General features: G+C 37.5%; 1 protein-coding gene across 7 annotated transcripts; it reads right to left on the bottom strand.

Moving 5' to 3' along the window:
- Positions 1 to 1,374: 1,374 nt before the first annotated feature.
- On the bottom strand, positions 1,375 to 26,783 carry slc8a2a (solute carrier family 8 member 2a). 7 transcript variants are annotated; one of them, XM_056237854.1, is made up of 15 exons: positions 26,633 to 26,783; positions 22,475 to 22,632; positions 13,526 to 13,853; positions 12,818 to 12,955; positions 12,285 to 12,512; positions 11,899 to 12,153; positions 9,580 to 10,023; positions 8,627 to 8,976; positions 5,560 to 5,663; positions 4,998 to 5,015; positions 4,744 to 4,856; positions 4,592 to 4,630; positions 3,835 to 3,934; positions 3,449 to 3,718; positions 1,375 to 1,790 (listed from the first exon to the last, which is right to left on the bottom strand). In XM_056237854.1, the coding sequence occupies exons 3-15, from the start codon at positions 13,823 to 13,825 to the stop codon at positions 1,414 to 1,416; spliced, it is 2,736 nt and encodes a 911-aa protein (XP_056093829.1). In that variant the 5' UTR covers positions 13,826 to 13,853; positions 22,475 to 22,632; positions 26,633 to 26,783; the 3' UTR covers positions 1,375 to 1,413. The 7 variants fall into 7 exon arrangements, with proteins under 7 accessions (XP_056093829.1, XP_056093826.1, XP_056093833.1 ...); XM_056237851.1 differs by having other exon boundaries at positions 4,565 to 4,630; positions 26,633 to 26,782; XM_056237858.1 differs by having other exon boundaries at positions 4,565 to 4,630; positions 13,526 to 13,771; positions 26,633 to 26,780.
- Positions 26,784 to 27,206: the final 423 nt, after the last annotated feature.

Here is a 27,206-nt window from a genome sequence, read left to right as displayed (position 1 = left end):
CCAAGAAGGGGCGGTGTCTTTAATGCTTAAACATGATTGGCTCTCACTGATGTAACTCAAACTAAAGGCGCGTTTCCTACTGGTTTTTACTGGCGGGGATTTTCATTCATTCCAGTAGTTTGAATATGTTCACTAAAACGATTCATTCATTAATTCAAGCGATCATTTCTGCTTCAGTTGTATCATAAAGTCGTTGAATCTTTCACTCAACCGATTCGTTAAGAAGACAGAATAGTTGATGTAACTAATAAATGATTTATAAACAAATCTACCAAGAGTGCATGGTTGGGTTGCCAAATTCAGCAAAGCAAAATATTTGCATGTTTGTTTTTAATAGGCCAACCGGACACTCAAAATAGTTTATAGTTCATTTGCATACAGTACCACAATGTGTTTTCAGTAAAAAATGTCCTCTGCTTTCAAATGCTGGACATGGTTTTAAATTAACATTCATAATTCTAACATGTCCTTTGTCTCATTGTTATACTGTATATCGCCTCTCCATCTGTATGGATTCTATAAGCAACCAAAGCATGTACAAGATTCGTCAAAGGAAGAAATTATTATTAATTAGGCCTAGTGTAATCTGTTGATGTTTAATGAATAAAATAACAGTAATTCCACTTTTCATTTCTGAAAGCAGCATGTTCCAGTTAGAATCATAGACTGGTTAGAATACAGAACACAATAAAACAACCAGTTAAATTTATTAAGGATTTTACTTAAATTTAAATACTGAAAATATACATTTGAGTGAATTCATGAAGAGACATATGACATAGACTCGTCAGTGTTTGTAAATATATGAATGTGAATTCTGATTATTATTGTCACATAAATTATTTCCTTGACCAACTTTGCAAGGTACATCCCATAATGTATAACATCCTAAAGTGAAACTAGCAAAAGTTGTTCAGTTTCACTTGTCAAAGACAATTTTTTTTGTGATAATTTCTATGGAGAGTCATATGTGGCTTCTCTCTCAGAGAGAGGCCTAGCATCTCTTCACAGGTGCATCAATTACTGTAATGAGTCAGCATATACATCACATCACAGTTCTGTCATAAAAGTGCTACATCTTGCAGTGTTAAACTCCACCATGTCTTTGAAGGTCTGGTGGTGTCAAAAGTTCATAATACCTCTAATGTGCTTTGAAACCAAAGCTGAACAACAGTTAGAGATGCCCCGGATACCTGTGCAGTCATATCTTGCTCTCTCTCACTCACTCTCTTATTTTAGGTATGTTTGTTTATACAGAAAGTGCAAACCTATACCTACTTCATGTACATATTACCATGGAATAGACAGTACTTCGTACATTTCTCTCACAGTTTTCACAAAACTCATTTAATATGAATGCCATTAGTGTTAGTGTGTATGTGTGTTTATTGAGTCTGTATGTCTTCTCTGTCCTCAGAAGCCGGTGATGTGACAGTAGGCCTCTAGGCTGGAGAATGTGATGTAGAGAAGCCACAAACCGATGAACAACGCTGAAGTCAGAACTTTTAGCGTTTTGGGCCCACCTAGCTCTCCGCCCACCGATTTCCGCCGTCGTAACATCAGCACACCAATGTTGATGAAGGCGAAGATGGTGAAGAGTGTAACAGAGAACGCAAGCGAACCAGGGTCTACATAAAACACCTGACCTTTGACCTCCCAGTAAATGGCTGAAATGGACCAAGCCACGCCAATCCCAAGAAAAACATTAACGGCGTTGCTACCGGTTACATTTCCAACTGAAGCATCTGCGTACTGATCCTGTTGAGCAGCGACCTTGCTTGCAAATGTATCTAAAAAAGGAAGGAAGGGAGGTGAGAAATGCCTGGTTGGTAAAATGATTTTGTCCACATTCACACAGCAACAAAATACAGTTGTCAGTCCTTTTTTAAAATTAATTAATTTTTTATTTATAAAGGGACCATGTACAATTTTTAACATAAATGTTTCCATTTCATGCATTGTACCGGATCTAGCCAAAGGCTAAATTTCATCCGTATTGTCCTTTAATATGGTTACGTTCACACACAGTTCCGGTATTTACGGGACTGACAACTTCTCAGAAAACGTATGCTGTATGAACGGAACTGGATTGGACAACTAGTTGTCTGTCATGTCATACTGTGTGAGAGAGCCGCTCTGCACTGCACAAATGCTTGTCTACCGTGTGTTGCGGGTTTTGGTGTGTGGACCGGTTTTACTTTCAGTAACTTACAGCGACGGAGATATGAGCTGTGTGTAATCTGAAGGCTCAGTTTTATATTCTATGAGTGACTCTCCACCCAGATATAAAAGCTGCAGTCAGTTGATGAAGATTTGACCGATAACCTTGTGGCTCGATTGGACTTGTCGTCTCAAAAGTGATAAAACTTTTCAGTTTAATGGACATTGCCATAATGTCAGTGTGTCGCTATGGTTAATGGTAAGAGAATACAGGCTTGACTCCCGTTGCACGTTCATACAGACAGTATTCGAGACGCTACTGAAAGTTTCTGTGTGAACGGGACATTTCGAGACTCACACCTGTAAGTGCCAGTTTTTGGGATTGACAACCGCTTTTAGTGTGCGCCTTTATTTCACACAGGCTGTGTCCGAAATCTCCACTCAAACCACTACTCCCTAACCCCTATGTAGGGGTGGGTAGGGAGTAGAGCACTATATAGTGAGCTCACCAGCATAATAGAAACACCACTTTCAGACACTACTCGATCGTCTCTCGGAGCCGTTGATTACGTCATTACTGTTGCACTATTTAAACGCGCCATCATCTGTCAGCTAGTGCCGAGCCAGCTCTGGGCTAAATAGATTTTTTTTTTTTATAAATACATTACATTATATTGAGCTTATTTCTCCAAAATTGTTAAATTAAAAGACATTTCTGGCCGTTTCTGCATAAATAAAATTAATACACATATTTCATATATTTTCATTTTCGCGCCACACCGTTTTCTCTTGCCTGTCGACATTAGGAAAAAAAAAACAGATCTACGTTATCAAATATCTTGCTCATAATACTCTTAATAAAACAGCTTTTAGATTCTGTGGAGATGCCACTCAATATTTATCTTTTTTGTTTGTTTGTTCTCGTGATTCAGAAGATTTTGCGGATTAGCAAAAGAAACAGGATTTCTAGACACAGAAAACGACGTGCTGTTCTTGCTACGCTAGCGAGACGTCGTCAAAATTGTAAGTTAAAGATGAGGATGATGCTGATAGGTCTTTCACGATCAGCGCAATGCATGATGGTATGTAGGGCTTGGGTTAGTGACCATCGCTTGTACACTACTTTTCAAAATGCATTCTGGGATACATTGAGTGGACTACAAAGGGTATAATAATCATCACTATACATTCGGACAGCACTACAAAATGGCGAGCTCACTATATAGTCCACTATATAGTGAGTAGTGGGAGATTTCGGACACAGCCATTGTCTACCATACATATTTACCTGGTATGGAGGTTCCTAAGGCGACGAACACTACAGCAGTGACAGTGTCACGGAGGCCCACTGTACATCCGAAATGAGATGCCAAATCTCCGATGACAGCAGTTAGCATCCCAATGACCAGAATGCACACAATGAAGCAGGTCCAGCCGTTCCCGTACTCTGTGGGTGGAACAAACGCAAACAGAATCTTCCAGAACACTGTAACCGCGTGCATGAAATAATCACAGCGCGAAGGCTGCTGAGGCTCCCCTCCTTCCTCATCACCTTCTCCTGAGAAAAAGAAATCATTATCATCACCTGAAACAATCTCTAGTGAGTTTTTGTGCACACAAACACAGCATAATTCATTTCATATATATACAAACACACAAATTATTTGATTTTACCTGCACTGACTGTTACAGCCTCAATGAACTGTTCCCTCCAGGAGTGTGTGCCAATTACTTCGGCAAGATTGGTATCCTTCAAAAGGCGGTCTACTGTATTCTAAACACATATGCACACCATAGTAGAGCTTAGTGATTGAGAAATACATCCGTTAAACAGCAATCAATCAGACTTCATCAGTTGCTCTGTATAAGTCATTACACTTTTTTTTTAAATTCCTGTAATATTGACTGTATTCCTGATTCATTTGCACAAAAGGACTGTTCTTGTGTAAGGGAGGCCAGCAAGTAAAGAGCTGTGCAGGTAAACCCCACAGCCCTGGGCCATCCTTAGGGTGGTGCAGCCAGAGCCATGGACCGAGGAGGGACTTCGCTTCGTCAACCTCGAGCGAAGACAATAGGCGAACTAGCAACTGATGCCAGAGGCTGTGGTCTTTAGCGCCCTTGTTAGCGAGTCCCTCTTGAGGCCAGCGAAGTGAGGTTTACCTGCACAGCTCTTTACTAGCTGGCCTCCTTTACACTTTCTCAGCCAAATGTTTCATTGATAAATCATGATAGGTTGTGTATAAAGCTTTAGTTTTAAAGCTTTCAATTAGCAAACATTAAAAGAGAAAGAGTTGAGATGAGAAAAATGAAATTTAATTGCATCACAATCTCCATGCATTTAGATGGGATTAATTCAGTCAGAGAGTGTTTAAAGGTTGAAGTTAAGGGCAATCCCAACACACACTTCACACTGAGGCAAGTGGTCTACTACCGCATCTAAAACTCCATTAGGGGCCATTCCCTGTCGGACCTATATGAGATGGAAGGAATCACAGCTTATACAGTTTCTGCCTGCATGTGACTGAATAAATTGGGCACTGAGTTTCATGTGTTTGTTAATGTATGCATGCATATGATGTATACCTTGAAAGCCATGCTCTCCTCTATAATGACCTCTAGCCTGCTGTGTTCTCCCAGAATGGGCTTCCCCTTCTCTGCTATACGCCTGGCATCCTCCACTTCTGGACCAGGAGTGGCTGGGGAAAATGAGCAGGAGAGCAAAGGATAAATACTGAATGCTAAGATGTGAGGTGTAACAATTCTTTATGTGTAGACATACAAAATTGCATATATACACTGCATAATATATGTAGAAAGAGTTTGTAAAATCATCTTACCCTGATTCAACAGCAAATCTACTTGCAGCATGCGAGTAGAGAATGAATGAATGAATCATTGACTGAGTGATTGATTAATTAAATGAATGTTTGATTGATTCATTCATTGTTTGAATCAATCAATCAATCAATCATCCAATCAATCAATCTACACTACCGTTCTACACTAGTTTTTTTTAATGTTTTTCAAAGTAGTCTCTTATCCTCACTAAGGCTGCATTTATTTGATCAAAAATACAGTACAAACATTTTTATTTGCACACATCGGCTTATATTACGTACACACACACACACACACACACACACAAGCGTGAGGCTGAAATGTGTGCGTAGGTGAGTTGGATCTAGTTACTATGAGTGACGCATATCTAGTTTGTCCCCCTGTTGTGCTGTTGTTATTGATCTGAAACTGGACACTGGTCATAGAAATGTGTGTGTCTGAGAGGCGAGTAGGAGGCTATTGAGGCTATTAGCAAGCATTCATAGAAATCTCCCACAATGAGAAAATATGAAAATACTATAACATATGTGATGATTAACAAGAATAGGTACACACACAGACCTGAGATGCCTCTCTTGAGCCAACTGGGTTCTTCAAGTACAATGTAGAAATTTTCTCGCTTCTCATATTCCTGCATGTTAATGATGCGCACCTGTAGTGTCTTACTGTGGATACACGCACACAAAGAGCAAAGGTCAAATAATCATTTCCTCTTGGTTTTACCTCTGAAATATTAAAGGAGACCTCAGCATTTAAATCACATCAGAGTTGGGCCTACATGAATACTTTAACACACAGTGCATAAATAATTAACCCACACACAGATGAACTGAGACGAGCTTTCGGTTGTGTTCATGCTCTCCTCTCCACAAACCACTGCTTCATTGAGGGTTTAAGATTTATCTAATTTGTTTTAACAATAAAAGGTACATTTATTCAGTGCGTGTATGCGGCATGATTTTGGTCTTTGCCATGTACTCGCTGAAGCTTCACTACAGACAGCACAGATTTCAACCTCATCAGATTTCACATACACATGAATGAAGTAATAAAAACCTGTCAAAAGTGGATTCTAACTGCCAGAAAAAAATGTGAATGTGAATTTGAACCACATTGTTCATCAAAATACTTTTTTGTTTTCAAAATACAACCTATCATAAATGCTCTACTTTAAGCATATAACATAATATAATGTTCTAATATAACATTTATAATATAATTATTTAAATTATATTTATAATATAATTATTTATATTATAATGTTTTAAAAAATAATATTTAATTATTATATTTAATTAAACACTACATGTACTGAAGATCTACACTCACCGGCCACTTTATTAGGTACACCTGTCCAACTGCTCGTTAACACTTAATTTCTAAGCAGCCAATCACATGGCGGCAACTCAGTGCATTTAGGCATGTAGACATGGTCAAGACAATCTCCTGCAGTTCAAACCGAGCATCAGTATGGGGAAGAAAGTTGATTTGAGTGACTTTGAACGTGGCATGATTGTTGGTGCCAGAAGGGCTGGTCTGAGTATTTCAGAAACTGCTAATCTACTGGGATTTTCACGCACAACCATCTCTAGGGTTTACAGAGAATGGTCCGAAAAAGAAAAAACATCCAGTGAGCGGCAGTTCTGTGGGTGGAAATGCCTTGTTGATGCCAGAGGTCAGAGGAGAATGGCCAGACTGGTTCGAGCTGATAGAAGGGCAACAGTGACTGAAATAACCACTCGTTACAACCGAGGTATGCAGCAAAGCATTTGTGAAGCCACAACACGCACAACCTTGAGGCGGATGGGCTACAACAGCAGAAGACTCCACCGGGTACCACTCATCTCCACTACAAATAGGAAAAAGAGGCTACAATTTGCAAGAGCTCACCAAAATTGAACAGTTGAAGACTGGAAAAATGTTGCCTGGTCTGATGAGTCTCGATTTCTGTTGAGACATTCAGATGTTAGAGTCAGAATTTGGCGTAAACAGAATGAGAACATGGAACCATCATGCCTTGTTACCACTGTGCAGGCTGGTGGTGGTGGTGTAATGGTGTGGGGGATGTTTTCCTGGCACACTTTAGGCCCCTTAGTGCCAATTGGGCATCGTTTAAATGCCACGGCCTACCTGAGCATTGTTTCTGACCATGTCCATCCCTTTATGGCCACCATGTACCCATCCTCTGATGGCTACTTCCACCATGTCACAAAGCTCTAATCATTTCAAATTGGTTTCTTGAACATGACAATGAGTTCACTGTACTAAAATGGCCTCCACAGTCACCAGATCTCAACCCAATAGAGCATCTTTGGGATGTGGTGGAACGGGAGATTCGCATCATGGATGTGCAGCCGACAAATCTGCGGCAACTGTGTGATGCCATCATGTCAATATGGACCAAACTCCCTGAGGAATGCTTCCAGCACCTTGTTGAATCTATGCCACGAAGAATTGAGGCAGTTCTGAAGGCAAAAGGGGGTCCAACCCGTTACTAGCATGGGGTACCTAATAAAGTGGCCGGTGAGTGTATATGAGATCTAGATATAGAGATCTATGGATATGCTGTATGGAATCACCTTGTGTCAACCTTAAACCTTCTAGCCCAGGATAAGTCGGTTAAAAATTATTTTTGACACACAAAAAAACCGTTTGCTGCTCAAAATCCAGTATTAGCGTAACAGATTCAGTCTGGAAGCACACACAGGACACTAGAGAATATCTCAGAAGTGAACACATCATTTCAGAGTCTGAAAGTACTAGGAAGTACTGAAAGTACTAGGGATTATAGACTAAACAGCATTAAATGTTAGTACTGGGGAGAAAGAGACCTCTAGTGGCTCAAATGAGAAGTGAGGGCATAGTGACAAATAATAGAGGTTGTTTGTATGCTGATGGCGATGTAATACGAGGTTTAATATCAGTGCATTAGCTACACAACTACAGCTAAACTAGTGTTTCAGAATTTCAACTTAAGTCTTTAATAATGCTTATTGTGCGTTTTGAAAAATAGTAATTAAATTATAGATAGTAAATGGATATGATATATAAATTGACATACACTACTGTTCAAAAGTAAGATTTTTAAAATAAATTAAATATTTGTATTTTGTATGAAAATTTAACTTAAATATAGTAAAATAGAAAACAGTCATTTTAAATTGTAATAATATTTCACAATATTACTGTTTTACTGAATTTTTGATCAAATAAATGCAGTCTTGGTAAGCATAAGAAACTTCTTTAAAAAAACGATTTAAAAAATCTTACCAACCCCAAACTTTTGAACGGTAGTGAATGTTCATTTATTATACCTTTATAATGCATTATAACTGCATAGCATATATAAGTAAAGTATATTAATGGGCTGTAATGGTCCACAATTGTCCATAATTAGAGATTTTTAAGTGCTACTGCCAGACTGCTTATTGAGATACTTACCAAATTCATCACCATCAATATAACACATGCATTAAACCACACTACAATTAACTAGTTTTTTTTTACATAAATTCAAACTTTGTGTGAATGTGGCAGGGTCTGTGTGCATGTGAGAAGTAAATACTCAAATTGTGTTGGTAAAGTTAAAATAACAAGGTATTTGAATTTAAAACCTGTGGACATTTACCTAGTCTGCTCATTGGTAAACTCCAGCTCTCCTTGTGTGTGCTCATAGTCAACACCCTGTCGAGCAGAACCGTCCTCTGTGTGATACGGAATTGTTACGGTCCCACGCATACCTGATGTCCGGTTCACAGGCACCTCCACCACACCTGAACATTCACCCACGCAGAGCTCCTGCTGACCAAATGCGAAGACTCCCGCATGGTCATCGTCCAGAATGGTTACTGTGGTTACGAGGGGTTCAACCAGTCGGGCACCGTCGGTGTTGGTCCCACCCTCTCCCTCTCGCAGGTTTGAGAGACGCACAAAGAAGTGTTCGTCTTCTTCAAACACATCATCATCAATAATGCCCACCTATAAAAAGCACACATGCATCTTAAGACAACTCTCATATTCAACTCGAATACATACACTACTGTTCAATAGTTTGGGGTCAGTACGAATTTTTAAATGTTTTTGGAAAAAAACAAAACAATACTAAAACATATTATTGTGGGATATTATTACAATTTTAAATAACAATTTTCTGTATGAATATATTTTAAAATAGGAATATATTCCAGTCTTCAGTGTCACATGATCATTCAGAAATCATTCTGATTTGATAATATGCTGCTCAGCAAACATTTCCTATTATTATCATTGTTAAAAAAAAAAACAGTTGTTCTGCTTAATATTTTTGTGGAAAATGTGATATATTTGTTTCAGGATTCTTTTATGAATAGAAAGTTCAAAAGAACAACATTTATTTGAAAATATTTGACAATTATACATGTCATTTCTTTTATTTAAGAAGGACACACAAAATGTATCCAAAATTACAGATGAAAAAAAATCCTTTGTGTTTTCACTTGCTACTTGAATCATTCACATCATCCCACTGATTTTTGTTATTGAATCACTTACAAATCAATGATTCTTTTGTTGTTCATGGATCAGACATCACCACTTTCTCACCTTTATTTCCTTGCGTGTCTCTCCGGGCTGAAATACGATCGTTCCCTCACAATACTCATAATCTGCCCCAGAACTGGCTGACCCATTCTCAGTCCTGTAATCGACGTGGAATGTTCTGGTGCCGGTTCCCCCCTGTAAACAGACCCATAGACTCACGTTCCCGCAGTTCTCACTGCACTGATACTGTGCCTGCTCAAAGGCTATCTGAGAACAGGTGGCCAGGTCACACTCAGTCGAATCTCCAGCGACTCTCTTTGCCTGTTCGGCTGCGGCATGTTTCTTCAGTACGTTCCCAGCACCAATCATCATGCGTGTTGCCTGTACGCGGTAAAAGGCCCGGCTCTTATGCTGTTTCTGCATGGTGGCATAGTTGGCCATCTCAATCAGCTGATCCAGGTCTTTGTCCGGATGCTTCTCTCTCAGTTCCTTCAGCATACGGATCACCTAGAACCATGGACAGTCTTAGTAACATCCAATAATCTTTCATTTCAATGTTCAACATCTTTATATGTAAGGGATGATATTCAGTCGATCAATATCGTAAAAAGCTCTGGTAGGGCAATCAGTGGCCAGTTGCATAAACTGCTTAGACTAGTCTCAAAAGTTAGTCATCTAATTTTCTCATAAAAAGGTATATTGGTATAATTTGACTTGTAAAAGTAAGACTGTTTACCCTTTTGTTAACTGTTAGTTGGTCAAACTAGTTCTTAAGACAGTCTTAAAATAGTGGCTATTTTTATGCAACTGGCCCCAGGTCCCTGTTTATTTTGAGATAATGACGGACTGACTGTGCATTATCCCACTATATGGCTACTTAGCAAATTAATAAATAAATGGACATGAAATATTGATTTGAGTTTAAAATATGTGAGGTAATCACATATTGTATTATTAAAAAAAAAATTGAGATCAGTAAGAATTTTTTTTATTCTCTTATGCTCACCGAGGCTGCATGTTTTTAAATACGAAAAAAACCCAGTAAAACAGCAATATTGTGAAATACTATTTTAAACTCATTTTAAAATAATTGTTTTCTAATTGATTATATTTATTTATGTGATGGCAAATCTGAATTTTCAGCATCATTACTTCATATATCCTTCAGAAATCATTTTAATATGCTGATTTGCTGCTCAATAAGCATTTCAATGTTGTTCAATATTTTTGTGGAAACTGTTATACACTTCTTTCAGGATTCATTGATGAATAAAAAGTTAAAAAGAGACAAACATTTGAAAAATATTTAAAGCTGCAGTCCGTAGCTTTTTTGGGTTAAAAATTATCCAAAATACATTTTTGAAAAAATACATAACCAGCCAGTGTTCAAAACTCTCTGCTTGCCTTAGCTCGATTCAAAGCGGTAAGCTTCTAATAATGTTTTTAATTCCAGTGGTACTGGTGGATTTCTTTGCGTCATTACGTCACATCTGTACACATAAAGAAGGAGTCTCGGCTAATAGGCTATATTGCGTGTGATGATGTTGGAGGTGGAGATTTATAGCCTTTTCTCACAGCACTTGATATAATTAAACTTATCAATTTGATGGCGGATCCAGAAAGGTTCAAACAACAATCACCAGTGACAACAGATTCACCCGCTGTAAAATGCAAAAGACTTCGTTCGGACTTCGGAGTGGCTAACTTACAGAAAAAAAGAGACTGCAACCGGGCCATGCGAAAACAAGGATAAAATTCGGAAGGACATTAAATGTAGTCACGCAATGCTGACGTTGTTAACATTAACAATTTGAGAACAAAGTATAATTTGCACAGTTTTGTGTAATATGATAAGCGATTGTTAGATTTAATCAGCGCGATTTACTGCAATGTCAGAACCAGAAGAAAAGTGGATGTTACTTGTTCAGATGACATTTTCCGGTGAAAATTCTAATGTTGGTCATACTTCTAAAAAGAATAATCTGTGATTCTGAATGACAGTATCCAAACTGGCGCGGTGACTGACAGCCGCAGATTCTCCTCGAACATTGGATTCATCCGTGCTGTGCCGTGTCGAGCGTGTTGAAGTACAACTCACGTAAAGTTGATAATTCCGCGAATGACTGCAATTGCAAATTTCGAACAGAGATGGCGACAAAGAGGAAAAACTGCGGACTGCAGCTTTAAAAATAAAATAAAATCCTTGCTGACAGTATTTATTTCTTTCGTAAAAAACTATTCTTACAGATCCAAGTTTTGAACAGAAGTGTATGTGAGGAAGAGGAAATATGGACATATTTTCAAAAATGGAAAAATATACAAATTTGCAATCAGTATACAAAGACATTTGGCCATAGAATCTGTTTTGTTTTGCCCTCTCACCTCCTCTCTCTCCTGTTCGGGTTCTTTGTTTTTCTCCATATTGATGCTGGTGGTGCTGTTTTGATATTTGTCTGCCATGATGGCATCAATGCCTCTGGGTGCTAGTTCACCCTCCATCTCCACAATGATACCATGACGTTTATCAGCACGGTATCGTTTGTGCAAATACTTGTAAAAGAGCAGGCGCCGGTCAGCAATCCACGCCATTAAGACACACACAGGGAAGAAGAACAGAGTGACCAGAGCCTCCCAGACCTCACACACACGCACACGCACACACACACACACACACACAAAAAGTTAATCAAATTAGCAACAAAATGTACATCCACATAAATATTAACATCCACATTATGCAAACATGTTCTGCTTACAAACACACACACCTCTACAACGCCAGGGCTTATGACTGCCAGGATGAGGTAGAGCCAGATGTAGGCAAAGATGCTCCAGGTTGCAGTAATGAAGAAGACTCTGAGGTGTTTAATCTTCCTCACCTCTCCATCAGGTATAACCCACACACACACTCCGATTATCACGAACATGTTAAATGCGGCACTGCCCACTATAGTGCCAGGACCCAGTTCTCCTGACTCAAAACCATGTCCACACACCTGTTACACACATACAAAGCAGAGAACAATACTACCAATACTAATACTTTATTTTCCAAAGCAATTAGTAATGCACAATTTATGGACTTTTTAAGACTATTTTTTTTTCTATCAATGACAGTTGAATGTCACTGGCCGATGTAGGTTAGTATGAAAAGCGCTGAAGTCATCACTTTAAACTGATGAGGTTTGTGTGTCAGTCGTTTAATAATTAAACTGAAAAAAAAAACCTAGGCCTTCACTTTTCTTGTGATAAACCACTGAGCAATGCAGGTTGCTGGTTTGTTTTGACGTTGTGTGCGTACCTCTATTACAGACAGCAGGATCTCAGGGGCTGATGAACCCAAAGCCATGAGTGTGAGGTTGGAGACAGTTTCATTCCAGATTCTTACTGTCATTACTGTTTTCTCTCCATTAGCACCTGTCACAGTCACCTCCTTCGCCTAGGGAGAAGAGACACATTAAGTTTATAAAAACAACACCATATGGGTGGGCTGAATGACCAAAATCTTATTTCACGCTAGTCCTTTTTTAAACAATAAAAGTATATCACAATGTACAGTAGTAAATAGTTTATATTTTAATAACCATGTAGTATTGCCTATTTTTGGATAGTCAAGTGAGTTTACTTTATAAAAAAAGGCACTTCATCTCATTTGACTATTTTTTCTTTCTGTTTTGAAGTAGATTGACACAAACTACAACAGTAAGGACTTCAAACATAATTTAAATCACCTAGTTTTTCCTCTTCTTGAAAGCAGTTCTGCTCACTAATGTCTTTGCCAATATATCTACCGTGGAATAAAATAATATCAAATTCTCTGCTGGATGACACACACCGTCATACCGTACCAATATATTGTCATACTGTCCAGCTTAAGAGACTTATTTAAAAAAAAAAAAAATCTTATATCTACATTCTTATTTCTCTCTCTATAATACATATTATATATATATATATATATATATATATATATAAAATACTTATTGTTTTTTTTTGTTTTTTGTCACACCTGTGAAGTGATGGTCTCGATGGCAGACATGAAACGATCAGCAATGATAGACACACCCAGGAACATGTAGAGAAGACATGAAAAGTAGATCACTGCTCGCATCGCCTGCATTGCCAGTGAAGGGTTTTGTGGCAGCCACACAGGAAGTAGAATCCCTGGATGACATTTGACTTTATCAGAACAGGATCTTTTGGGGCCATCTGCACTACTGTTGCTGTTCCCATGAGCACTGCCACCCAAACACACCTGTGGAGAGAGGAGGAGAAGGAGGAGAAGGTGGAGGAGTAGAGGAGGAGCCATGACCACATATGGCGAACAGAAAGGTTTTCTTGAAGTTGGGAGATTGAAAGGGAGAGAAAAAGAGTGGGGATTATTCATACAAAGCATGATCAATCAATCATGATACATTTTTATTATATAATGCAACAATGTACATAAGAATGTTTTTTACAAATGATTTACACAGAAATTCTGCTTGTGTTTTATGAATGAGGCCCAATCTCTATATGTGGATGCAGTACATGCTTGTCAAGAACAGTGAATGTGTGTGAGGCCATCTAAGTCCTAATCTAAACCACAGGACTTATCAACGATTCATTAATCATGCCTGGCCCACACTGGACACAGGCAGTCCAACCTAATGGATCCATGAGACTTAAGGTCCTTGCACACTGAGTCCGAAATTTTCGTATGCGTTTTTTCATATTCGTCTTTCGGTGGCTCTGAATTGTCAAAACACCTCTTTAAAAGGCTTGCTACGGATGCGAAAAAAGCAGAAAATCGAACCCCATCCAAACGTGTGTAAACGTGATTGACATAACGTGAGGTCGTATTTATTTTTTAACATGCGAAATGTTCGGACGAAAATTTCGGACTCGGTATGCAAGGACCTTAATACTACAAGTGGACTGGCAGCAGTGGCACCATAAAAATGAAAGAAAGACAGCATGCTTTCAGTTTGAATAAGTATATGATTTATAAACTATTTACACTTTCTAAAGAAAATACCAATGGTTGTGAAGTAGCAAATGAAAAGTGTTTTAGAACTGTAATAATATAATATATGTAATAATAAAAATAGACTTAAAGTACTACACCATGGTACAACAGTATTACTCGTGCTTTCGAGAGAAACTCGTAACCTAGAGCACAAATGGAAACAAACTCATTTAGAGGTCTTTATATCGCATGCAAGACAACATGTCCCGCTATTAAAAAGGCTCTAAAAGCTGCCAGGGCCGAGCATCTCCACAAACTCATAGAAAATAACCAAAAAAAGTTTATTATTTAGTACAGTAGCTAGTTTAACAAATAAATATGAACTGAATATTCAAAGTTTAGTAGTAAGGACTTTATAAATTTCTTTACTGAGAAAGCATCAGAAAAACAATAGTAAATGTACAACCTTAGACAGTGTTTTATGATTTAGCCTCAATTATCATCCCTCAAGAAAAATTGCAGTTCTTTACAACTATAGGACAGGAAGAGCTAAATAAACTTATCACTGCATCTAAACCAACAACATGTTTATTAGATCCAATACCCACTAAATTACTGAAAGAGTTGTTACCTGTGGCAGAAGAATTGTTACCTCTTCTCAATATTCACTCGTCTTATCTCTAGGTCCCAAGACCGTTCAAGCTGGCAACTACTAATCCTCTTATTAAGAAACAACAACTAGATCCAAATGAATGGTCAAATTACAGACCCATTTCAAATCTTCCAATTATGTCTAAAATACTAGAAAAAGTTGTGTCCGCTCAATTGTGCTCCTTCCTGCAAAAAGAAAAAAGGAAAAGAAAAGAAAAAAAGAAAGAAAATGTATCTATGAAAGGTCCCATCATAGCACAGAAACTTACTTCTAGCTTCTGACCAAGGCTGTATCTCAATACTAGTTTTACTTGATCTTAGTGGTGCACTCGACACTATAGATCACTTTAGAATTCGATTAGAAAATTAGATCATACCGTAACCATTTTGTTTATTTAAAAACGGGATTATTCAAATTAATGTAACCAAAAGGTGAAAAGAAATACTAAAGTTATTAAAGAACATTGTAAAAGTTATTAAAGAACATTAAAATAGAAAGAAGTTGATTTAAGTTATTTAGTTGAATATTGATTTGACCAACGAGAGCTCTTGAGACATGAGCTGATCTAATTAATATAGAGGTAAATGACTATAATATTATAATTTTCTTGTAAAATGGCATTTGTATTTGTATGTGTAACTGGTTTAATTTGGTTATTTTGATCTTTGATGTGAAATTATTTTTGGATCCACAAAATTAATGCTCTGGTCTGTGATCAGGCCAATTTTTCTTCTTCTTTGTGTTTTATCTATTTTTTGGTTCTATGGATTGTGTTACTCCTGTGATCCGAAACTTCACATTTGATGGCGAGCCACCCAAATTCTACACTGGTACAGAGAAAAGAGGACAACAAATCAAAGAGGATAATTTTCTTTCTTTTATTTATCAGCCCTGCTTTATGGAAGTAAGACAATTCCAGAAAAAGAGAAGAAATTGATAAGTATTTTACAGAACATTGAACTATTGATGGTGTATATGGTTACCCAATGATTGATATTGAGGTCCTTATTCATTGTAACAGCTCCTTCACGGTCTCTAAATCTTCAGATAAATCTTCCTGGTCCTGCAGCATTTAATTTAGAAATCCCAACTTGTAATAATTGCTTTAATAAGATAATTGTTCTGCCTAAATAAATACATGATATTAGCTAAGAACTGTACATTTTTGACATAACATAACAGATTACTCGTCTAAACTGTAATGTAGAAACATGCATTTTTCTGAAAATCTGCTTTGAAGCAATATGTACTATTATGAAAATGCTATACAAATAAATGTGAATTTAAATAAATGGAGCCTTGGTGAGCATATAAGAGACTTCTTTCACATTTTTAAAACATTTTACAGACCCCCACACTTTCAAAAAGCAGTTGTTCAAAATATGTAAAAAGACAAGACCAATTACTATTTAGTATGCAACTATTACAACAGCATCATCATTGTTGGTTATATTTTAGTGCAAGAGATTTTACTTTAATTTTAAGATAGAATACAAGAAATTCCTGCCATGCACCAAAAGCTCAGACATAACACATCCATTTATAGATTTTTAATCTTAATTTCTCTCCTTCTCCTTCTTATTTTCCTCTGATTGTTTCTCTGACCGTCACCTGTGTGGTAGAGATTGAGAGTGACGTGCTGGATTGAACCATGTGTTCATATTTCACTTTCTAATCTGCGCTATGGTTACCTGGACATCAGCTTTGCTGTGTTACTCTACACCACTGTCCAAAAATAACCTGCCCATCACACATGGCCCTACAACTAAAACACACACATACTCATATGTACATGTGTATGAAAGTGTCTTGTATGTTATTGTAGATGTTGGGTGACAGTGTGTGTTTGTTTGTGTGTGTGTATTTGAATAAGTGAGTGTGTGATACTCTCATACAGTTATGTGTGTGTATGTTTGTGTTCAGGTGTGTGCGTGTGCCTGAAACTGAAATGTCTCCGATTACCACGATGACACTGTTTCAGTCTGTCAGTGCCGCTGATAAGTGATTGGCCGGATTGGCTTACACACAGAGCTCTGACAGCTTAATAGGAGTTAGCACCTTTTAGTGGTTAAGATTACCACCACCAGAGAGAGAAAGTGACAGAGGGAGATAGAGGGAGAAAGGCAGAGGATCCGTTCTTGGAAACGTGAGAGTGACAAAGAAAAATGAAGAGGATGGTTAGGTAAAAAGAGAAAGAAGAAAAACATCACACATTTTTAGGAAATGCATCATTTTCTGCTGATTTGCTAAAATACACATTTATTTTATTAACTAATTAAAAGTGATAATTAAAAATATATATATTGTAACGTTTACACTACTCTTATTTGACTGGTAGTGTTGCGCAGCGGGCGTGTTACGGTTACGGATACGTGGTGTAAATTTTTTAGCAATCAAAAAGAGTGTCTAATTAATTGAAATAATGTATTATGAATCATTAAACTTATACAACATTTAAAAAAAATATCTGAAAAAAAATTTCACACTAACTCTGTGTTGTGTTTTTTCTGGTAATAAAATGAAGAAATAAAACACACATTTTTTATCATTTATCATCAATTTTAATCAAATGAAATTAAACTTTTTGTCAAATAACATGCTGCACAATGAGCTTTAGGCTACTGTTAAAATTAAAGCATGGATTATTCCTTAAAAAATTCAGTTTTGATGATAATTTATTTGGATTAGTGTTAGTATTATTACATTGGGACATATCTAAATTCTACTGTACAACGGTAATATATTTCTGTCAAGTTAAACCGAACTTTTATTTTGACGTGAAGACCTTTTGAGTTTGTGTGTGTTTATGTCATAATGATAGTTTTTCTCAAATGAAGCGGTTAAATGATCACGAAGTGACTTTCAGAGTGGATCTAGAGCCTGGAGAGGAAGTTTATCCATTTGTGTCTTCATATAGGCAAAAAAAACAGCGCAAGCGTCACACGTGCTTCAGTGTGTGTGTGTGTGTGTGTGTGTGTGCGGTAAATTAAACTGCGCGTCGGCTGCACCATTCATTTACAGAGAACAAGCAGGATTCGTATTTAAATTGTCTTTGTGGTTTAATATTCACAGACACTTGTCTACATCGCGATTTGTTTTCAAGTGTACTGAACTGCTTTCTATTTATTCCTCAAAAGATTGACAAATTCCGTGAAATTCCGCGTAAATTCCTTTTTATGACTGGATTTCGTCAGCATTTTAGGGGGTGGGGGGGTCGTTTTGGGGGGGCGGGCCGCCCCCTTAAAACAATGGTAGGGGAAACACTGATCATTTAATTGAACTTATTATTTAAAAAAAAGATTTTTTACAGCATCCATCTGATTTTTTATATAAATTCCATGAATTCATTTTAAATTCTCAGCCACAATGTTTGTTCCAGCACACTGACAACTACTAAGCTGTTGCCCTGTGGAATGAGAGGTGTTTATGAGAGCGAGTGTGCTCTCTCTCTCTCTCTCTCTCTCTCTCTCTCTCTCTCTCTCTCTCTCTCTCTCTCTCTCTCTCTCTCTCTCTCTCTCTCTCTCATGAGTGTGCTTTAACATCTTCTCTCTCTCTCAGTATTTGCCATCCAATACTGATTACACACACTCCAGGGATGGAAATCAACTTTTCTGTCCACCTGCCACTGTGGCTGGTGGATTCCAAAATCTACCAGCCACTCAACGTTTTTACCAGCCACTTTCTTGTTTTTAACCGACAATGTATACCTGCATGTGAAAATTAATACTACAAGATCTACAATACTTAAGCCGTTTATTCCATAGGGTAAAGTCTCAAGGTGTGCCTCCTCTAAAAGTGTCCAGTTGAAACAGCATGCTACTTTTATTTACCTGCCACGGTGGCTGGTAGGTGAAGCGAGTTTACCAGCCACAACACAAAATCACCAGCATATGGCTGGTGCTAATTTCCATCCCTGACACACTCACACAGACTTGACTACATAATAGTGGATGGACAGCGTTGAACAATTGACCTGGAGTTGTGTCACATACACAAACACTCACAGAATGCACAATATACCAAATAGCTCGCCATAGTATCAACCTGTGTAAAATAACAGCAATGCTCTCGTTTATGAACACTTACACAAACAAAATCAAACATGGAAATCCAAACACACAACTAATAAATTAAATTAAAAAGAATTGTATGCACTGATACTTTTTATTTCTGTTATATGTGAGATATTCTTAGGTAATGTTCAAAATTGTGGAAGTCTGTCACTATTCTAATTATATCTAATGTTATAGTTATTACTGAACCTTTATTCGGTCATAGAATTCTCATCAATTAATCACAATGACACTTAACCATAGCCAATAAACTTCACTTGAAGCTGTCCATGTGTGACCCACACCATTTAAGTCAGCCTTTTAAAAGTGAGTCCTAGCACACAGTGTTCCAGCTGTCTTCAAGGAGCACTTGCCAATGAGACACACACACACACACACACACACACACACACACACACACACACACACGCACACAGATCTCCTTTCAGTATCTATACACAATAATCTCAGTACCTTCCCCCTCTCTCTCTTCTGCTCTCTCTCTACTCACCAGAACAAACACACACACCTAATTATCAATATTTTATGGTCATCTGTAACTGTCATTAAACACACTACAACCAACATGGTCACGCTTTATATTAATAACATAATTTTTACATAAAAAAAATATTGTTAGGTACAATGTACTACTTATGTTCATGTTGTATTGCAAAACACTTTTGATACTAATGAGGTGGGATTCAGGCAAGGTCAGGAACAGGTTTGTGGTATGGTTAGGTTTAAGGGGTAAGAGAAGGGTCAACAGTGTATGCACAACAAACTTCCATATTCTGTAAAACAGGTCGCATCGCTTCCGGTTCAGAGGTCTTTTGTATGTGCTTTCTTAAATATAGAGCCGTTTTACTCATGATACCTTCAAAGAAGCGAGCAAAGATGAGCATATCCGATGTCCATCGCATATGCAGTTTGATATCTAAAAGTTTTTTTATTTTTCTTCTCACTAACATTGAGATATTTAAATCGAATAAAGTTTAGCGGATTAACTTAAAGTCCCTGTAAAGTCAAAATTAAGTATGTGTTCTGAGTTTGTCACACCACAGAAAAATGTGTTATTAGTCACCCAGCCAAATTTGAATGATAAAAAAAGGCAGCAAGTACATACAATAAGCTATCAAAATCTTGAAAAAATGAGCAGTATTCTCTGCTCTCAAACGCTGGGGGCGTGTCCGCTGGCTGCGCTGAAGCCACGCCCACTCGCGGGAAAGCTGCCGTCGCCACACTCAACTCTACAGCCGGAATAGATGCTCGCACGGTGGGCACGCACTGCCGATGATGGCACCAGTTGTCGGCGCGACTGGAGGATGAAGGCCGAGGCGGGAGATAGTCGGTTCGGCCCCATTCACCAGTAACAGCGGATTATCAGTGAATCCCAGTTGTCTCTGATGAAAGTTTATAAAACTATCCCGTTTAAAATGATCACTTACAGAGGTGGTTTTGGCGGTGATCCTCAGCTCTCCATCAAAGTGGCTCTTCACAAAATTAATCCACTTCTTCTTGATGTAATCGTTTTTCGGAAATGTAAATAAGGACACCGATCTGTTTTGTACGTGATCCGGTGATCGCATCCAGGTAGTAACGTTAGCTGCTACGCATTTCCGTGACAAAGGCATAGCTAGCTAGCAATCTGTAGGCCGTTACTAATAATAGTAGTGCTACTGACAGTAACTCGCGAATGAGCGGCAAACTGAGGAGCGGCCAGCCTCAGCGGCTTTAGTGCGTCATCAAGTAGGGGCGTGTCCAGGAGCTCAAGGGCTCCAGTGCGTCATCGAGCCCCGTTTTAGCCGCGCCCAGAAAATCCGGAAAATAGCAATGGTGAAAAACTGTTTAACGGTCTAACTCCACAATTTAGTACTTCACAGTTCACAGTCTTTGTAATATGTTTAATCAATACATTTCTAACATTTATAATGTGTTTAGATTTTTTTTTTGAAATTGCCTTTACAGGGACTTTAAAAGTCCTGCTGTTAACACTTTCTTGGACAAGCAAATGCAATGAGACCAGTTTTTCTGTTTGTTCATGTGACGTCCGGCATAAAGCCTATTATAGATGTAAGTAATTATATAAATTAATTACAGCAGTAATTACATGCAGTTTTTAAACACAAGTACAATGCAAAAACATGAATGTATTTAATAAATGCATTGTATTAAATTATTTATTTAAATGTTAGTATATCGTAAAGACATATGAAGAAAAAAATTCGTATGTATGTTATATCTAATGTATGTTAAATATGACATAAGCTTGTTACATAGTCTTTAGAGATTAAGTTAATTTTCTTGATATTAAAATAAAGATTTTTTTAACAACACTATTTTATAAAAATGGTTGCTCTTGGGTCTGTCTTGGTATTTTAAACACAAGCAGAGAGTCACGAGTACACACTCACCAGGACACATGCACAAAGACGGTGCAAGTGACTGACACACTAACATGGGCGTTTTGGATTGAGAAACTCTACTCTTGCTTTCATGGTCTCCATCCATGCATTAAATAATTAACCAATTGCAGATCGATCAAAGATCAGGTGGTTAACTAATGACAGGTTTAGATCAAGTGTTCGGAACGGAGACTTGTGTGATCATTTGACTGGAATCACATGATTAACCTGTTACAGTTTTGCATGTTACATATTACATGCTCCCCTATAAGTGGAATGTACAATACAGAGACAAACGGATCACCTCACAGACCTAAAATAAGACAAAGGCGAAGCAGATCGACAGACATGTGCATGTGAGAGAGGCATACGTGCTCACACATACATAGAGAGACAAATAAACCAGACTGCATGTGTACACACATACATACACACTCATCAGACTGCAGCAGGAAGGCTGAGAGCTCAGGTCTTGTGGTGTGTGTTACGGTGGCCCCTCATCCTGGCCAGCGTTACTCTAGAAGGATCCGCAGTCTCAACTTCACCCGCCACTCATCACGACACTGCCGTTATGCAATATTTAGCACAGCACACACACCAGGTACACGTTCATTCTCAGACAAATGCTGTCTAAATCACATTTTGTCTGTCTGACACACATGAACAGAAACTTCTGCGAGTCTGGGTTACTAAATCATTCAAAATATTTGTGGTGGGATGACACTTTTTAGTGAATGTTGCCCATGGTTTTAGGCTGAGATTCATGTGCACCAGTACAGGTATGTTGTTGAGTTTACTTAGATGACCGACGCCTTGATTTCCTCCCAAATTCTTCAAAGAAATACAGAATATGTAAAGGCAGTTGAGGCAGCTCAAGCCAAAACAATCTCAAATGACTTACTAGTGCCTCATGGGGTAGTATTTTGAGGTGGGTCGACTCAGGTAACCTCAGGAGGTAGATTCAGGTAGAGCTCTGTGTGAGAGCCAAAGCAATGGCAAGACTTCAGCAGCAGCTGCAGAGCTTCAGCTCAGAACCTGCAGTTTCATTATCATCCCACACTGAAACAGAGCAACTGGAAGTCAAGAGTGAGTCTGTGTAAGAAGCTGTGCTAGAAGAAGCACATCAAAAAAAAAAAAAAAATTTAGTAAACAACAACCTGCATGTCACATACACATTAAATTAATTCATCAGAAATATAGAATGATGAAATGTAGAGTACAGAGACAATATCATTCAAATGTTTGAAGTTTGAACATTTTTTGGTTTTAAAAAAACCTCTTTCAAATAAATGCTGTTATTTTGAACGTTCTATTCTAATAATAAAACAAATCCTGAAATCCTTCCACAAAAATATTAAGCAGCACAACTATTTTCAACATCGATAATAATATTTTTAAAAAATGCTAAAATCAGCCAAATCATACACCAAATCAGCATATTAGAATGATTTCTGAAGTATCATATGACACTGAAGAAATGGTTTATTAAAATAGTATATTAAAACAGAAGTTATTTTAAATTGTAATAATATTTCACAATATAAATACAGCCTTGTTAAGCATAAGAAACTTAACAAAAATCTATCACTAAGAACTTTATTAAACCATGAGTAGCATAATTATTTGCAAGTGCTTTTGCAAGTAAATTTTTGTTGGTTATTGCTTGACATTTAAATGTTATAGCGCTTACATTACAAAACATAAAACTATGAACAGTAAGGGTGCTGACATTCTGGCCAACTTTATAAGTCTAATAAATCTATACTATATTGTTAAACATGTCAAAAAGTGAGTTATAATCAACATATATGAATGAATAGGTGTTATATAATAAAGGTTGTGTTACTGCAAATATCAAAGTAGCGTTAAAAATACTTTTTTCAAGAAATTTACTTTTTTTCATAGCTCTGTTATCACTACATGTGCACAGCATTTATTTTGTTGTTGCCATAATCTATCGCCATCTCTTTAATTTGTAGAAGATGTTCTATATCTTAAAATACAAATAGGCTGAAATAATTGAAAGTCCAATATCAGGTGATAGATTTTCAGATAGATTACTGAAATGTAATTATCATTAAATACTCTTGCTGACAATCAATTCTAAAGGAGGAGCACAAATCTACAGTAAAGAGAAAAGCATCCATCACTTACTCTCACAAACACACTTCTTCCACAATACCAAACATAGTGAATCACAGTGCAAATACACATTCTACCACAGAACATCATATTTGTCATGTATATTTATTATGTATTTGAGTGTATTATGCAAACCGAACCACCATCTAAGTACTCATTTATTCACAACCCTTCACTTATCCCTTCTGTCCATATTCCTCCAGTGCAGATGAACTCTCCAGAGCACCATTTCAGTCTTACCTCACTCCTAGAGTATCACATTCTGCAGGCAATGCATTACCTGTCCAAAGAGCAGAAAACACACCTGTCTGGCTGTGTGCTCACAACAAACCAAATCCTACTGTACAGCCCTGAACAGAGAGAAATAGTGTGTGTGTGTGTGTGTGAGAGAGAGAGAGAGAGAGAGAGAGAGAGAGAGTGGGAAACAGGGAAAGAGAGAGAAAGAGAGAGAATGGTTTTGTGAAAACTTGCTACTTCAATGCACCTTATTTGGTAGTGAAGTTGCACAAACACTTGTAGAGAGGGTAAACCAGCAGTACTTTCTTCAAATGTATTTATTAATCTCAAACCTGGGGTGTTTTGGCACACAAGTTTTCATCAGAAAACTTAACAGTGGGTGAAAATAAATCCTTTACATTGACCAAGGAGGTAAAACCATTTGCTAGAAAAGAAAATACTTTGGGGGTTTTCTGTTCTTAAAGGTTTATTAAAGTTAAGTTAAAGTTGCTTTTAAAGGATTGAATTTAAAGGATTTATTTATTTCTTCTAACTCTGCCGAAGGTCTTTGCACCAAAATGCATTAGTTTAAATTAAAGTGTTTATAAATAAATATGAATAAAGTGTTGTTGGTTTACTTGGAAGGAAAGAATGGATGGAGATTTTTTTTTTTTTCATCATCAGTCTCACATACACACTACCGTTCAATTTTCAGCATCATTACTCCAGTCCTCAGTCAGTGTCACATGATCTTTCAGAAATCATATACTGATTTGCTGCTCAAGAAACATCAATGCACATCTTTGGCTTAGTTTGTTCATGGTATATGTCTGTCTACAGTATGTATGTGCTTCTGAAAAGATGGTCTGTCATACTGGACACATGCCGAGTCTCATGTGTCTGTCTCTTACACAACTTCATGGATACTTTACTGTTTAGAATTGCCCCTCCATCCCAGGGAGTTTAACCACTAACCTGTTTGTGTGTGTGTGTGTGTGTGTGTGTGTGTGTGTGTGACAATGTGGGAGATGCTGCTATTGAATAGTGTCTGCTTTGCTTGTATTTCCATGTGAGTGCTCTGAAGGATTTTCTCAGAAACAAAACAAGAAAATGGAAGACATTTGGGACTGCAGATTCTGGGACTAGAGAATGTTAAAATTAGCTATAGTAAGTAAGTGAAAGTATAAGTGATTAAGATAACTGAACTCCTGTATTGACCTGAGCCCACACTTTCTCTGTAAAGAGACAGTCTTCAGGGCAGAATCACTTCTACTCAACCTTCATAACCATCATCATCATCCTCATCCTCACCACAACTCATTCATGTGTCCGGTCTACTTGCAGTCACGTTTATCCACGTTACTGACTGACCGCACATTGTAACTAAATATTCTGTTTCTTTTTTCCATTTCGAAAGACAACACCTTTTCTGAGCTAGACGGGTTACCGTTTAATCAGTTCCACTTTGACCGCGCAAACTTCCACCAGACAAACGTGACTTTCATGTAATCCAAGACTTTAAGTATTACTCTGCTGCAGGAATTTTTAACAGACCACTTTATCAGTGAGACAAGATCCTCTAACTGAGAGGACATAAAAGTAAAAACAACAACAACAAAAAAAAACTATTGAGCTATTCAAGGGGATTGGTCTGCAAAATAGCCTAGAAAAAAAAAAACATAAATCCACACTACTCAAACTCGCATCATCACAAAAGTTGTTTAATTAGCACTGTAAATTGTGCTCCAAAAAGGGCAATTAAATGATTCACAGTAAAAAAATAAAAAAATAAAAGATATATAATTTAATATGACTGAATCAATCCGAATACATTAAGTTAGGGCAAAGAAAGTTATCTTTAAAAGTAAGATCAGTTAAAGTGACCAACTGCTTATTTTACATTGTATTTTCAGTTAGCCTACATTAAGTTCACTGGTAGATCACATACAGCTTTTTTTTTTAAATATACAATCAAGTGAATGGATTGAAAAAGATACTTCAATCTATCTCTGTTTTCTATCAGTGAATTTTTAATAGATTAAAAGGCATGCAGTGAGCTGACTGGGGGTATCTCAGGCCATCCCTGGGTCTGAGGTAGGCTACCAATAGGGGGGCTGCATGTAAGTTATACCCACTGCATGTTGTCACATAACCTATGTGGTAACATCTAAATGAACTGGATTTATTATGATTTAACATGAATTAATCAAACTACATTCGTTTACACCAACAAGAGTAATTGTAAGGGCCAGTGCCAAAAGAAATAACTCTTTCAAGGTAACAACTGCCCTTTTGCTCTTTTTCCTGTGTAGGGTGAAAACGACTCTCGTTTTTTAGCTTTCATCGACTCCTAAATAATACAAAAGAAACCTAGCAGACCCAAGGTTGAGCGGCTCATTAATAACTTGTGTAAAACAGCCACAGACTGAGGCACATGCGACTGCTATCAGATGCGACTCTGTGAGGTAACAGTATAAAAGACAGCTAAACACTAGAAAACATAATTATAAAGAGTTCATTTCATTCCTCGGTTTATGATGCCAAACGCAAAGAAGCTGTCAAGAGCGTATTCGGTTCTGACAGATGTAGTGGTGGCAATTAGTAAACCAATGTGCATGCCTGAACACTAGTAAGTTAATAAAGTAGGCTACTATGAAGCCCACGTGAGTGTGGTTTATTAAAGTTATTCAACAGAACTTACCTTAATATCTATGGCAGACCTGGAATGGTTAGGACGGACATGACCGGAGGCAGTGGAGGATGCTTTTCGAGTGCTCAGGTGAATCGCGCCATTAGTTTTCGTGGTGTATCTGTTTCTGTCCTGAAGTGTGCCAGCATCCCAAACATGCGCGCATCTTTCACGCGCACAGCACGCGATAGACTGTTCAACAGCTCAACGCGACGCTCTGATTGGTGCGTCAAAGCGTTTCTCAAAATACCTAAACACTGGCCTTTGCCTGAGGGTAGAATCACTCAAATTCGAAGCAAATATAAAACTTTATAAAGTTGCGCTATAATATACATTTATTCATTAAAAGGGTTAGCTATTCTTACAGTAATTGTTAAAAAAAGTTATTCAAATGTTAATAGTTATTATATAAATTATATAATAGCCTGTATAGTAATATATTTATAGTTATTAAAAATAGTTACATATTGTTTGTTAACTCCCCTTACAAAAAATTACCAGTTTCTACTGTCACTAAAAAATAAATACAGCCACTGTCATGAAAAACAGAAATACAAGATTCTAAATTAGAAAGATGATTCCATAT

The sequence above is a fragment of the Rhinichthys klamathensis genome, unplaced genomic scaffold, assembly GCF_029890125.1.
Source record: "Rhinichthys klamathensis goyatoka isolate OS25496 unplaced genomic scaffold, OSU_Roscu_1.1 h1tg000501l_1, whole genome shotgun sequence".
Taxonomy (NCBI): Eukaryota; Metazoa; Chordata; class Actinopteri; order Cypriniformes; family Leuciscidae; genus Rhinichthys; species Rhinichthys klamathensis.
This window is presented reverse-complemented; position numbering and strand designations above follow the sequence as displayed.

Bases quoted from the DNA above. Each gene is read 5' to 3' on its own strand.
- slc8a2a (XM_056237851.1), bottom strand. From the start codon at position 13,825: ATGGCTCCTCCTCTACTCCTCCACCTTCTCCTCCTTCTCCTCCTCTCT. The intron at 12,154-12,284 runs GTGTGTGTGTTT...CGTGTGTGTGAG, and splicing joins TAAGCCCTGGCGTTGTAGAG to GTCTGGGAGGCTCTGGTCAC. The intron at 5,664-8,626 runs GTAAATGTCCAC...GTGTATCCACAG, and splicing joins TTTACCAATGAGCAGACTAG to TAAGACACTACAGGTGCGCA.